This window comes from Microcaecilia unicolor, chromosome 1, assembly GCF_901765095.1.
Source record: "Microcaecilia unicolor chromosome 1, aMicUni1.1, whole genome shotgun sequence".
Classification (NCBI taxonomy): Eukaryota; Metazoa; Chordata; class Amphibia; order Gymnophiona; family Siphonopidae; genus Microcaecilia; species Microcaecilia unicolor.
This window is the reverse complement of record NC_044031.1, coordinates 549,692,951-549,707,743: the sequence shown is the minus strand read 5'-3', so window position 1 is coordinate 549,707,743 and position 14,793 is coordinate 549,692,951. Positions and strand designations below refer to the sequence as shown.

The 14,793-nt window shown below is 43.4% G+C and overlaps 1 protein-coding gene across 1 annotated transcript in view; it reads right to left on the bottom strand.

The window, feature by feature from the left end:
- Nucleotides 1–14,793, bottom strand: part of VPS13B (vacuolar protein sorting 13 homolog B) — a 1,674,799-nt gene that overhangs the window by 151,969 nt on the left and 1,508,037 nt on the right. Inside the window, 1 exon segment of the mRNA XM_030217225.1 lies at nucleotides 10,401–10,589. Coding sequence (XP_030073085.1) covers nucleotides 10,401–10,589 — 189 coding nt within the window.

The following is a 14,793-nucleotide window of genomic DNA, read 5'->3' as shown; positions in this document are numbered from 1 at the left end:
GCTACGCCTATGACACGCCCTCTTGAACTTTGGACGTCCTTGCGACGGAGTGCAGTTGGGGACGTCCTAAATTGGGTTTCGATTATACAGATTTGAACGTCCCTGGGAGGATGTTCATCTTCCAATTCATGTCGAAAGATGGACGTCCTTCTCTTTCGAAAATGAGCCCAATAGTATCCTATGGAACTTTGTAAGCCTATGTGCTTTGAAAATGAGCCCCATTGTTTTTATATAGTTCTTTGTAGTTAATAATTGCTTTTTTCGAATAAAGAAGGTGTTGGCATATGCATGTGTGTCCTGAACCATCAATTTATCTTTATTGGACCTTGACTGTTCTATATAGTAGGACTTGGCAACAACGAACTCACTACTTAGTCTGTGGCTTTGAAATTTATCCTCCCTATGCCTATGGAGGAGTGGCCCAGTGGTTAGGGTGGTGGACTTTGGTCCTGGGGAACTGAGGAACTGAGTTCAATTCCCACTTCAGGCACAGGCAGCTCCTTGTGACTCTAGGCAAGTCACTTAACCCTCCATTGCCCCATGTAAGCCGCATTGAGCCTGCCATGAGTGGGAAAGCGCGGGGTACAAATGTAACAAAAATAAAATATAAGTAGATGACAATAGCTAAAAGAATAAAATGTAGAGAGGTGTTTATTTATTTATTTTTAGCCTACAAAAGAGAGCAACTGAATGAAAGGAGAAGACAGGAATCGCTTACTTGTGATTTTTGGAATTCACTTCCCTACTCTCCTTGACTTCCCACTGTGCATTTCAAGTCTCCTCTCACCATCATGTGATGCTTACTTGTGATTTTTGGACTTCACTCCCCTAATCTCCCTGACTTCCAACTGTACTTTCCAAGTCTCCCCTCATCATCAAGTGATGTAAGCGTTAACTCCCTGGAACGACAAAGTTCCCAACTAGTATAACCTAAAGGCTCCAGCAGCTCTCTCTGTTTGGGAGGCATGTGCCATTATATCTTATTCCATGGCTATTACAGCACTGAACCTGCTGTTTTGTTTTAGTCTTTCCGCCACAACATGGCTTTGGATTTTCAGATACTCTTTTGTTTTCTTTTACTATTCTCTTGCCTGTTTTTGGGATGTCACGCTATCTCCGTTAACCCGTCGGATCTTGCCCGGGTGTTCTCGATCCCAGTATACTTTGGCAACTGCCCTGATGGTTATCTTCGATCATGTACAACATATCTCGCACATCAGTGTGTTCTATCTCTGACCTTCCTATATCTGTTGGCCTGTTAAATTGCAGGTCACTACGTTCAAAAAACAGTGCTAATCGTGACCTTATTATATCCTCTAAACTAGATATACTTTGCTGTACTGAGACTTGGATAAGAAATGAAGAAGAAAGCTACTTGTAGGACTCTGTTCCTAATGGTTATGAAGTTTTCTCTTTCAGAAGACCCTTTAAGAAGGGTGGGGGTCTGGTAATCTTTTATTCTAAAAACCTGCAAATCTCAGAGTTCAACCGGCACTACCGTATGCGGAAGTACTGAAGATCAGGGCTGTACTTCTTCCGTTTAGCAAAAAGAACAACAAACCCACATGGTAAAAGCAACAAACAACATTCGTCTAACAGCCCAATATGGCCATGTTTCACCCTTTCAATGGCTGCGTTAGGGGCTTAACACAAATCAGCAGGAGCAAGTATATTCTTTCCCTCTCTGGTTGATACAAAGCAGGATGTAAAACAATGCCCACAAATAGCAAAGCTGCATTTCTCCAGGCAGCTGCAGCCTGTCACATAGGCAGCTCCCATATGCTCCACCTCGTGGATTTGCTCTTTTTTATTGATGTTCTGGATTTTGTAGACTGCTTGCCTGTGTGCTTCTTGGGACCTTCCACTCCGTTTACCTTGTTTCTTTTTTATTGCATACTTTCCTTGTCCCAAGTGCAATGGGACTCATGTTTTCAGGCAATTGCAGATGCTACTGTACTCTTTCCTAATGTTCGTATGCTTGGAGATTTTAATTTCCACATTGATTCCCCTGACCAACCATGGGTAAAATACTTCCTGACCTTCTTAACTGACCTTGGTCTTAAACATTGAGGGGGGTGGGGCATATCTTGGATCTAGCTCTCTCTCACATGGACACTTTCTTGGTCCCATCGATCCGGACTATGAACCAGATGCCCTGGTCTGATTCGTTTTACCATCCCAGCTAGGGCTCCTCTTCATGTTCCACTACCTTCTTCTTGTGTGTCCAGGTCCTTAGCTAAGATTGATCCCAGTACTTTGTCTCTGTCCCTCTTTAAATTCCCTATCAACTTTTCAGAGTTGGCACTTGATGAACAGACCTCCCACTTTCATTCTACACTTGTTAATGCCTTGGTTTCAAAAAGACTATAACTGCATCGTCTGGTCGCCATTCTAAACCATTGTATCATGGTGACCATCAACTACTTAAACAGCAACTGCGAAAGGCTGAAAGAATTTGGAGGAAGTCCAAAACGAGTTCAAATTTGGCTTTCTATAAATCCCATTTAAGAGACTATAATTACCACCCAAAGAAGGCCAATGGGCTTTTCTTTGCTAACCAAATTAAATAAGAACCTAATCCTGCCAGGAAACTCTACTCCATCTTTTGGAGTCTAACCTCTCCCAGTCACGCTGGCTCATATTCACCAGGGCCTTCAGTGGAGACCCCTTTCCCTCTATTTTTCCACAAAAATCTCAACACTATTAGATTCCTTTCCAATGATTGTATCCGCTGATATCAATTTTCCTGGATCCCCTCAATGTTCCCTATCATCCACAATTCCTCTATCCCCTGACACTTCTGGTAACCTGAGTTCCACTCCTTGGTCCTTCTCCTCAGATGCTAACTTCAGTATCCAAACCCTTGCATCAATGAGGGTTACTTTTTGTCCCTTAGATCCTTTTCCTGCAACTTGGCTCAAAACTTCAGAACTTGGTCTTATACAGAAATTCTGTCTCTTGTCAATACAAGCCTCTCTTCTGGCCAGATGCCCTCCATTTGGAAAACGCTGTAGTCTGTCCAATCTGAAAGAACCCTTTCCATGATCTATCATTAGCGGCTAATTTCATCAAGTAACAAATCTGTGTTTTCTATCTAAAATCCTTGAGAAAACTGTCTTCCTCCAACTGAACAACTTTGTGGAGAAATCTCTGGCTTTCCACCCTAGGCAATCTGGGTTCTGAGCCCATTTCAGTTACTTCAGTACAGAAACATCTTGGCAGCTCTGTTGACTGAATTCTATTCTCATTTAGATAAACACAATATTGTGCTAGCTGTATCCTTAGACTTATTGGTTGCTTTCAATTTGGTTAACCACTCACTCTTACTTTCTCAGCTCTCTTCCTTGGGATATCAGGTACTATATTAACTTAGTTTTCCTCCTTTCTTACTGGTCACTCTTACAAAGTCTGCTATGTCCTCTTTGTGTCCCTTGACATTTGGTGCTCCCCAAAGGTATCTCACCTCTTCTTTTCAATCTATTTCTAAGTCCCTTTGCTACACTCATCCAGTCCTCCGGCATTTCTGCCACTTTATATACTGTTGATCTTCTCTACAAATCCTTACTCCCCTAATATCCGTCCTCTACAGGACTGCTTAACGTTGATATCACAGTGGCTTCTATCTCATAGACTGGTTCTAAATAAACAAAAAACGGTCACCTGCTGGTTTTCAGGGGGCTTCCCCGCCCTAAACCTCACCTGTCCCTTTTTGGGACTGTTAGTCACCCAGTCAAGTCTTTCCGCTATTTGTGTGTTATACTAGACTCCCAACTCTCTTTTCAGCCACAAACTTTTGTGGTGTACAAATCTGGCTTTTATATTCTAAGGTAATTACCCTCACTGCAGCAGTACTTTGATCACAACATCTGCATTCTCTTATTCTCTCTCTGCTAGTTTCTAGGCTAGATTACTATAATGTCATTTAACTTGGTTGCCCACACTCACGATTAAAAAAGCTCCAAACTCTGCAGAACACAGCTATTAGATCTCTATCCTGCTTATTTTCGAAAGAGAAAAACGCCTATAGTGCGACCTAAATCGGGAGATAGATGTTTATCTCGCAAAGGCGCCCAAATCGGTATAATCGAAAGCCGATTTTGGGCGTTTCCAACTGCACTCCGTCACGGAAACAAATAAAGTTGACGGGGGCGTGTCGGAGGCGTGGTGGAGGCGGAACTGGGGCGTGGTTATCAGCCGAGGAGAGATGGGCGTCTTTAGCTGATAATAAAAAAGAAGGCGATTTTGAGTCAGTTTTTTGGACCCTTTTTTTTCACGAACAAGTCCCAAAAAAGTGCCCCAACTGCCCAGGTGACCACTGGAGGGAATCAGGGATGATCTCCCCGGACTCCCCCAGTGGTCACTAACCCCCTCCCACCAAAAAAACCCCACTTTACAAACTTTTTTTCCAGCCTCTATGCCAGCCTCAAATGCCGTACCCACCTTCATGACAGCAGAATGTGTTCGATCCTCTCACAGCCTTTCCCTGGGTCAGATGTGGCTCTCGGGTGCAGTACAGGGTCACATCAGCATTGCATTGTGGTGGGTGTAGGGTATTGGGCTCCGTGATTTCATTAGCTTGTGTTACAGTCTCACAGTGTTGGTAGTTGGTAGGCTCTTCTCCCATGGTGCTTTTTCCCCTGCCTACTGGGTCAGAGTGTGCCCTGTTGTGTTTCCAGTTGTAGTCCATGCGGTAGTGGCCATTTTTGTAAACCAGTTTTAGTTCTCTTTCCTGTGTTAGCCATGTTAGAGAACTTAGTTCTTCCCTTGAATGTGGCTGAAAGAGGGAATTGTACAGCATTCTGCCAGCTCTGACCTACTGCTCATCTCAGTACCAGGGAGACTCGTTGTCAGTGGGGCACAACCTCTGATCTGCAGTTAACTGTGAGTAAACGCGGTTATTCCAATAAAGGACGTTTTCGCAGAGATTGGTCTTCAGGTGTCAACTGGTGTGCCAATGTTATACAGCAGCAACAAGTCCTAGAGGCCTGCGTATATGCAGGTCCCTGGAGCACTTTTAGTGGGTACCGCAGTGCACTTCAGCCAGGTGGCCCCAGACCCATCCCCCCCCCCCACCTGTAACACTTGTGCTGGTAAATGGGAGGCCTCCAAAACCCACTGTACCCACATATAGGTGCCCCCTTCACCCCTAAGAGCTATGGTAGTGTTGTACATTTGTGGGTAGTGGGTTTTGGGGGAGGGGGATTGGGAGCTCAGCACCCATGGTAAGGGAGCTATGCATGTAGGAGCTTTTTCTGAAGTCCACCGCACTGACCTAGGGTGCCCAGTTGGTGTCCTGGCATTTCAGGGGGGCCAGTGTACTACGAATCCTGGCCCCTCTCATGACCAAATGGCTCGGATTAGGACGTTTTTGAGCTGGGCGTTTTTAGTTTCCATCATCGCTACAAAAAACAAAACACCCAGCTCAAAAACGTCCATTTTTTCGAAAATATGGTTCGGCCGGCCCCTTCACGGACCAGTTCTCGGAGATAAACGCCCATGGAAATAGGCGTTTCCGTTTGATTATGCCCCTCCACGCCATGTCCGCCACTTTGACCATGTCTCTCCCCTACTCCAGCAATATCACTGGCTCCCTGTCGAGCAGCGAATCATTTATAAGACACTGTTACTTACTTTTAAGGTTGTATAAATTCTCCTTCCCAGACCCTTCACTCTCTGAACGATTGTTGCCTGGTCTTACCAGGTGCTAAACAGGCAGAGATTACTAGGTATCGAGCCTTTTTCTTCACTGCTCCATTCCACTGGTACTCACTTCCCTTAACCTTCTGAGCGGAATCATCTATTAAAAAATGTAAAACCGCCTTGAAGACACGGCTGTTTACACTTGCTTTTAACCCTGGTTGAGGGTGTGTGTTCCAAAATTGTTAGGCTAAAAGCCCTATTGTTATTCTCCTCCCCTCTACTATGGCTCTTATACTTGTATAGTACTACTACTTTGTATGAATAATGTCTCGACTTTCCTATCAAATTATTTTAGCTCCTTTCTGCACTACTGTTTGTAATTTTAAAGTGTTCACTGTCTTAGTCTGCTAGTTAGTGAAGGTGGTATAGCAAGTGTCTGTAAATAAATAAATAAAGTTCCTTTGATTACTTTTTCATTTGAATTTCCATCTGAAGATGAGATTAAATCTTCTGAATGCAGCAAAACCTGTACCTTTTCATAGCACTACCACCACAGAAATAGTTGCCAGGAAGTCAAACTTTACACCCTCTGCAGTGCCCTTAATGAAATCTTACATGTTCTCTTGTGTATCATTCTTTTTTGACTAGGTCCTACGATACGGTTAATCCTACCTTAAGCTTGGGTAAGTACTAAGCAGAACATATGTATATTAATTTAAAGAATTTCAAGTATGTAGCAGCACTGAGGTATATAGCAAAAAGTAACAAAATTCCCATCGCTCTGAATGATTCAATGTTCAGATGTTATGACTGGAGATGTGTGAGCCCTTGTGCCCCGACTGAGCATGGCGAAAATGGAGAGATGCTGTACTCGGTCAGGCAGTCAGACAACCCCTAGCTTCACCTGGGAAGCAACCACCATTCACCGAGAGTTGAGCCCTCAGCTGCAGGTGGCCACCAGGGACTTCTGGAACGGGCAGGGTTGCACAGCCGCTGACCAGGATGGCAGGAAAACAGACACACTCCAGCACCAGAACACCGAATAGGCAAGAATAGTCAAAAATCAGTCCAGGGTCAAGGCAGGCAGCAAACAAGCGAAATCCAAGAAGTAGCCAAGGTCCGGTACACAGGGAATCAGGAACAGGAGATAGCCGGTGAACAGCACTCTGACAGCAACTCCTCAGAACAATTGAGGCCGAAGCAAAGAAGGCCTGGAGGCAGTGCTTTAAATAGTGAAGCAATCACAGCAAACCAAACTCAGGTGCATCCAACATGGCAGCCCCCATAGGAGATCCTCCCACGACCAGATATGGAGTTCCTTCCTGTTCTCGTTTAGACAAGATGGCTGCCCCCTCCTGAGCTAGTCAAGATGGCTGCTGCTCTTGCTCCAAGCCGGATGACGGCTGCCAGGTTAGGAAACAGAAACCAACCCATCCCGGAGAAGTGTAGCAGAGCGTAACATCAGATCAGCAACACGAAAGCATGGGCCCTAAAGACTACATTCAGAGGTAGTCTCTAATGCTGTGGCCTATTTTGTCATCAAGGTGATTTTGAGGGAGTATAGCCAAAATCTTCAGCCCAAACAGATATGACAGCCTTTGCCTACATCAAAAAAGGTGCAAAACCATTCCACCTAAGTTACAGTGGTCAGATATGGTCACCGGAGTGTATAGCCTACTTCATCACTGAGACAGTCTAGCATGAAGCAGCCAAACGTATGTGGTCTAAGACAACCCCAGGTGAGGTATCAGTGTCTAAGATGGTATGAAATGAAGATCAAAAGTCGGCCCTGGAAGCTAGTGCATTGACATGTTTTTTTTCCTCCCCAGAATTCAATACATTCCTGATTCAGTAATAAGCTAGCCCAATGTAAAAGCATGGCAGCCTTGAAATACCACAACACAGGTCCATTTGGGAACACCTTCTTTATTAATAAGTACAAAAATATATACCTGAGATGAATTTCTTTTTTCCATGTGTGCTCTAATTCAATTTTTGTTGTTTTTTTATGCCTTCGTGATTACACCATTTCAATGTATCCATGCTACACCTTACCAAAGTACCAAGGCTCTGCCCCAATGGGACACAGCTTGAATGTGTATTGAGAAGGGAATGACTTGCATGGTTCCCATGTAGGAAGATGTGACATGAGAAGATGCTGTGGACTAAGTAGACGGGTGACTGTGCCAAAAGATAAGGGTACGGCTGGGTCTGAACCTGAATGAAATCTTAAACAAAAATAGTTTGAAATTTTATATCACATTCACCTGTTTTTATGAAACCAAATTTTAAACAACAAAGACCTCAAATTTCCCGATAGGGACAAGTACCAAGGTATCGCATCAAACCACTATCTTAACTGGGAATGAGATTATTATAGTAACATAGTAACATAGTAGATGACAGCAGAAAAAGACCTGCACGGTCCATCCAGTCTGCCCAACAAGATAACTCATATTTGCTGCTTTTTGTGTATACCCTACTTTGATTTGTACTTGTGCTCTTCAGGGCACAGACCGTATAAGTCTGCCCCGCACTATCCCCGCCTCCCAACCACCAGCTCTGGCACAGACCGTATAAGTCTGCCCAGCACTATCCTCACCTTCCCACCACCAGCCCTGCCTCCCAACCACCGGCTCTGGCACAGACCGTACAAGTCTGTCCAGCACTATCCCCGCCTCCCAACCACCAGTCCCGCTTCCCACCACCGGCTCTGGCACAGACCGTATAAGTCTGCCCAGCACTATCCTCACCTTCCCACCACCAGCCCTGCCTCCCAACCACCGGCTCTGGCACAGACCGTACAAGTCTGCCCAGCCCTATCCCCGCCTCCCAACCACCAGCCCCGCCTCCCGATCTTGACTAAGCTCCTGAGGATCCATTCCTTCGGCACAGGATTCCTTTATGCTTATCCCACGCATGTTTGAATTCCGTTACCGTTTTCATTTCCACCACCTCCCGCGGGAGGGCATTCCAAGCATCCACTACTCTCCCCGTGAAAAAATACTTCCTGACATTATTCTTGAGTCTGCCCCCCTTCAATCTCATTTCATGTCCTCTCGTTCTACCACCTTCCCATCTCCGGAAAAGGTTCGTTTGCAGATTAATACCTTTCAAATATCACCCCTGTTTCTCCTTTCCTCCAGAGTATACATGTTTAGTTCAGCAAGTCTGACCTCTTACATCTTGTAACGCAAATCCCATACCATTCTCGTAGCTTTTCTTTGCACCGCTTCAATTCTTTTTACATCCTTAACAAGATACGGCCTCCAAAACTGAACACAATACTCCAGGTGGGGCCTCACCAACGACTTATACAGGGGCATCAACACCCCCTTTCTTCTGCTGGTCACACCTCTCTTTATACAGCCTAACAACCTTCTAGCTACGGCCACTGCCTTGTCACACTGTTTCGTCACCTTCAAATCCTCAGATACTATCACCCCAAGATCCCTCTCTCCGCCCGTACCTATCAGACTCTCGCCGCCTAACACATCAAAAACACAACAAAATAATGGAGAAAAGCTACTGGTTCAACCCCCGCCCCTTTCACTAAATAGAACAGAGTGAATGAACATACAAAAAAGTTATATCAAAAATACATCAAAATCCTTTACTGAATCAAAATAAACTTTCAAGCTACACCCCCGCAAGTAATCTTACTGCATACAGTGTCCAACATTCAAAGGAATATATAAAATACAAAAATGGCTCAGACAGCCCAACAAAGTCACTCAGTTGAAGCTTGCTGCTCAACTGATATTCAAGTGCCCCTCAATGTAGCCCAAACAGAGCCTCCACATTCATACTGAGCAGTTCACTTAAAAGGGAATTACACTTCTTCAGTTGCCCACCCCTGCTATAAAAGATGTGTCAACCACCAGCCTGAAGAATATGGCTCAGCTGGCCCTTTTTAGGTTCTGAGATGTAAGGGGCAGTCATATGCAGATGAAAGGTAAAGTCACAATGGTTTTTAAAAAGGAAAACCTATAAAGCGAACTGCTGGCAGCTGCTGGTTGCTTAGAAACCACTTTCAAAGCTTTAGAACGTCCTCTTTAGGAAGTTCCCTTGGGGTAGTATCATGCAAAGCTCTTGCCACATACAAGAATCTATGGAAAATGCTTTTCTTTGCACACTTATACATTACGGTCATCGTCTCCTTACAATAAATTAGTGAACTAGCAATATTTGACTGCTTGTTAACAAATAACAAGCATAAAATACCTTAGGGACAAGATGTCAAACTACCACTATATTTTACAAGGTGAAAGGAAAAGTAGTCAATGGCTTGTCAATATTACAGAAGTAGAAGAGCTACTCAAAATATTCTACATGACATAAAATTATTTTTGTTTTCTAAAAGGTGGATCCCACAATTCACAGGTGAACTGTTCAAGTGCTGTTCTGCATAGAGGAAGCTTCAGTTTTGCTTTTAGAAGTCTCACATGCCTACTAAAGACTTTGCATCAACTGGTCTACTGCTTATTTCTAGGCTAAGCACCATAAAACGTATTGAACTGTTTTGGGATCGTGTCAGGTATTTGTGACCTGGATTGGCCACTGTTGGAAACAGGATGCTGGGCTTGATGGACCTTTGGTCTGTCCCAGTGTGGCAATACTTATGTACTTATTCCTGAAGTATTAGCAACCAATCTATTAAGGTCATTCTATGTTCCAGAGTCATACTGCATATTAAACTATCTGACAAAATATAGTTTTTTCACAGTTTAAATTATCAACCATCTTAATCTTCTCCTGACCTTCTGACAACCTGGAAAGGCACCCAGTTTTATTTCTGTATCCACAAATCCTTCTTCATCTAAAGTTACGACTTCATCATTATCTCCATCTTTCCATTTGGGAGATGTCATATCATGGACCAGATTGACTGCTACAGACTTGTGCACAGTGTTAGTGTTGGCCCAGTAGATTCCAATTTGAAATGCTTCCTGAAATAGAAAAATTAATGTATTTTCATTTTCATTCAGTTTTTTAAGTAAAATCTTCTACAATAGTGCACTTACAAGGCTAGATTACATACTGATGTAATGGCATTCCATTAGTCATAATGTATATTTGCTGAAAGGCTGAATTTGTCCTGTACACATTTTTTCCAATGGGGAAATCCCTATTACTCACTCATACCAAAATGGTAAATTATCAGGGCACTCAAATGTTAGAGACACATTACCAGTAAAGTGGATCAGTGCAGCTTTATGTATGAGAAGATTATTAGTGTTTTTAGCCTACTTTCTGAAGTAAAAGGTTGCTTATGAGATCACTATGTTTGTATATGTGCAAGTGTGTGCTCCTAATAACGTTTTTGTTTGGTATGCTACTTACACCAAATTTCAGAACATGAAAACTCTGACAGAGATTTTTATGTTCAGATCTATGCATAAGTTTGGATTGTGGACCCCCCACGTGTGCACATTACAGAAATTAGGCTCCTATAGTTCTGCGTAAAACTTCTTATATAAATTACTATACAAGGACAGTGGATGACCTTTGTAATCAACAAGTTGGGAGACAACAGATTTGTTATAGTAGAATTTAACCACTCCAACAAATAATATAGTTGGCTTACTTTGAGGAAACAATTTCAATCTGGCATGCTCAAAGTTTGTTATAAAAAGATACCACTGGAATATTACTGTTAGAGACTTGGTTTTAACGGCAATTCCATAATCTAGATGCCTAAATTTGCACACTCCTTATGTGAATTAGATTACTAGCAATTACATGCATATGTGTACACTTACATAAGTGCTAGCAAGGCACCCAAATGCTATTCTGCCAATATCTACTTAACTTATATAGCATGTATAATTACAAGGGAGGTGTGTACATGGTCAGGGCTTCCAATAACGCAAGTAACTTACAGAATACTGTTGTTATGTGTCCCTGCTGCATTTAGATGCATGCACATATGTCAGGTCTATGGCTTGTGTAACTGATGGCACCTAAATGTTAGGCACAATAATACCAGGTTTTGCTAGTATTCTATAAATAAAACCAGAGTGTTCAAGTGCTTTTATAGAATGAGCTCCTACTGAGTGTCCTTGTGGAGCCTAAATAGAGGCACCTAGTTGTAAAAGTGCCCCATAGAATATATGCCTACACATTTTAACTCTTGGATTCTAGTCTGAAACTGGGACAGGACATGAATGGGCCATAGGTGTGTTCTGTTTCTCTAACTTTGCCTCTACTCCCCTATCATGGTCTAACCATTTACTTACATCTTTCTCCCTTGTTCTGTTTAGACCAGTGTTACCCTCTCCCCAGGTAGCTCTGATGTATCAGGACTTTAGGCTGGCTGATCCATTGACTATCCCTCCACTGGCTTCAGCATTTCCACAAAATTTCAGAGACTTGCCCTTATTGACTAAGGCAACAACCTGAGATACCATCCTATGCTCTTCCATCAAGTCATTCACACCATTTCACAAAGTTTCTATTCCAAACTTCACATGTAAACCTTAGTATAATGGAGACTTATGCCTGACTAGACAGGAATTACAAAGAACAGAGAAGACAATGCAGAAATTGTGCTCTCAGGAGCATTGCTTTCTCTTTTGTCAAGACCTCCATGCCTATTGAGCATAACTGCTTGCTGCTTGTCATGATTATTATTCTGCATTAATTTGTGATTCATCTGATTACTCTAAGGCACTTTCAGGTTTGCTCCCATCTCTCTTCTCTTGGTCCTTGTTGATCTAACCTTGATTCTCTGTCTGCCACTGACTTTGTGTGCTGCTTTGCACACAAGATAGCAGCAGCCTAAGCAGCTGTGTCACCTCTCCCTGCTACCCCCTCTGTTGCTCGTTCACCCACCCCAGCCTCTCCTCCCAATCACTGTTCCCCCCCTGGGGGTGCTCTGGTATTCACTACTTGGATTCACTTCAATCTACCCTCTCTAATGGAGCTTCCTAAAGCGTATTCTTCCCTTAGGAAGACCACCTGTCCCTTAGACCCCCTTGCATTCCTCATGGCTCAGTATATCTACTCATGGTCTTTTACCTTTGGTACTTCATATAGTCTGTAAAAGTCTCTCTTCTCGTACTGTCCTTTCCCTTTGGAAAACTATGGTTGTTCGCCCTATTTTGAAAAAACCTACCCTTGATGCGGCAAACCCAGACAACTACAGACCTATTTCTAATATTCCGTTTCTCTAAACTCACTGAAAAACTTGTCACACATGTGGAGACTTCCAATTTTCTTCATCCTTTTCAATCAGGTTTTTGTATGTGCACTCCACTGAGACAATTATCACTTCCCTTCTAAATGATATTCATACTTCCTTCGACCATGGCTATGCTGTTTTGCTGGGGGAGTCTGGCACAGTTCTCTCTTGGTTTTCATTCTCTCTCTCAGATTGCTTCTACAAAGTATGTACCTCCCAAACCGAATCAGCCCTTTGTCCTTTATCCTATGGTCTCCCCCAAAGATCTATACTTTCTCAGCTTTTAAAATTTTCTTTGCCTCTTTAGCTCACTTTATCCAGTAGGCGGTTATCCGCTTTTACATCTATGCAGACAATATCTTATTAGTCTCCACCCAGGATCCCTCTGTCCCTGATTTTTCCGCTTCACAGGACTGTCTCAATTTTATTGACTGCTGGATCACTGAGAACCATTTGATCTTTAATCCGTCTAAATTAACTCCTCTTTGGATTACTGGCTGTGCCACTTTTCCTTCAGCTGTTCCTACTCATCGCCATATTCCACTTTCCCTTGTACTGTCTTTCAAGTATCTGTGATGCTCAGCTTTCCTTCCTGTCAGATTTTCAAGGCAGAAACTAGGTTCGTGAGCCCTTGGGCCACTGCCGTGGAGCAGCAGTGGCAGGCAACCCCGCCCCCCACACCAGAGACAAGGCAGCACTCTGACAGGAACAGCTAGACTTCACCTGCACTTGACTTCCTCAGGAGTTGAGCCCCTGGGTGCAGGTGGCCGGCAGGACTTACAGGACAGGGCAGGAACTGGATACCAACTAGGCTGAAAAGTGACTGAGGGTCAGAGGGGAAAGGAAAATACATGGGAAGCAAGACAGACTACTGGGCTAGGACACACAGATAGACAATACAACACTAGGTAGGAAATGGATAGGCTTGAGAGCAAGGACTAAAAGCTGCAAAGCAGCCACTAAGAAAGGAAACACAGACAGGTAAGAGCCAAAACTGAAAGCTTCCAGGCAGCCACTAAACAAGAAACACAGACCACCAAGAACTAGAGAAATACATACAAACAAGAAACAAGACTGGGAAACAAGTCACCCCGTAATCTAACTTCACTCATACCTTTATCCACAGATATATGTATACCACATATAATGCCCTTCTAGCTTCCCGCTGTCTCCTTCCAATGTTTGAAAGCTTTGATCCATTGTTATATTCTGCAACAATACTTTGATTGTCTCGCATAACTCTTCACAATGTAATCCATAACCAAGTTGTAACAAATTGTACTTCCATCATTCATATCATATTGTAAGCCACACTGAGCCCGCAAAAAGGTGGGAAAATGTGGGATACAAATGCAATAAATAAATAAATAAATAAAATACAGTACAAGATAAACTACACACAGACTAGACTAGAAACAGGCAAGACTCTCAGACAATAAACTGGACTAGGCAGAAGTGCACAGAGCACACCAGCATACCAGGGACCTTAGGCGATGCAAAGGCAAACACAGAAGTTTCCAGGGGATTAATAAAGCCCATCCGCTGCTGATGCTCAGCTGCAGGAATCACAAGGCAGCTACGGGTGCTGTTCAGGCACAAACAAGAAAAGCAAGTCTTACAGCCCGGAAGATCCGGACCGGACTGGGCTGAAGTCTGGAACGAGGGACAGTCCATAGCAGCTACCGGTTCTGGCCACCAGAGGGCGAGGTGAGCACAAACAAGGAAACATTCACATACGTGACACTTCCTACCTCAGATTTCTTCTGTTGCCCATTCTTGTTTTCTTTCATTGCACAGTATATGCTCTATCTGTTCATATCCAGACACAGAAGTCTGCGCTATCCTACTCCATGCTCTGGTCATTTCCAAACTCGATTACTATAATATCTGTTACTCTGGGTTTCTATGCTGCTTCATAAGAAACTTCAGATTGTGCAAAATACTGCAATTCGCCATTTGGATCACATATC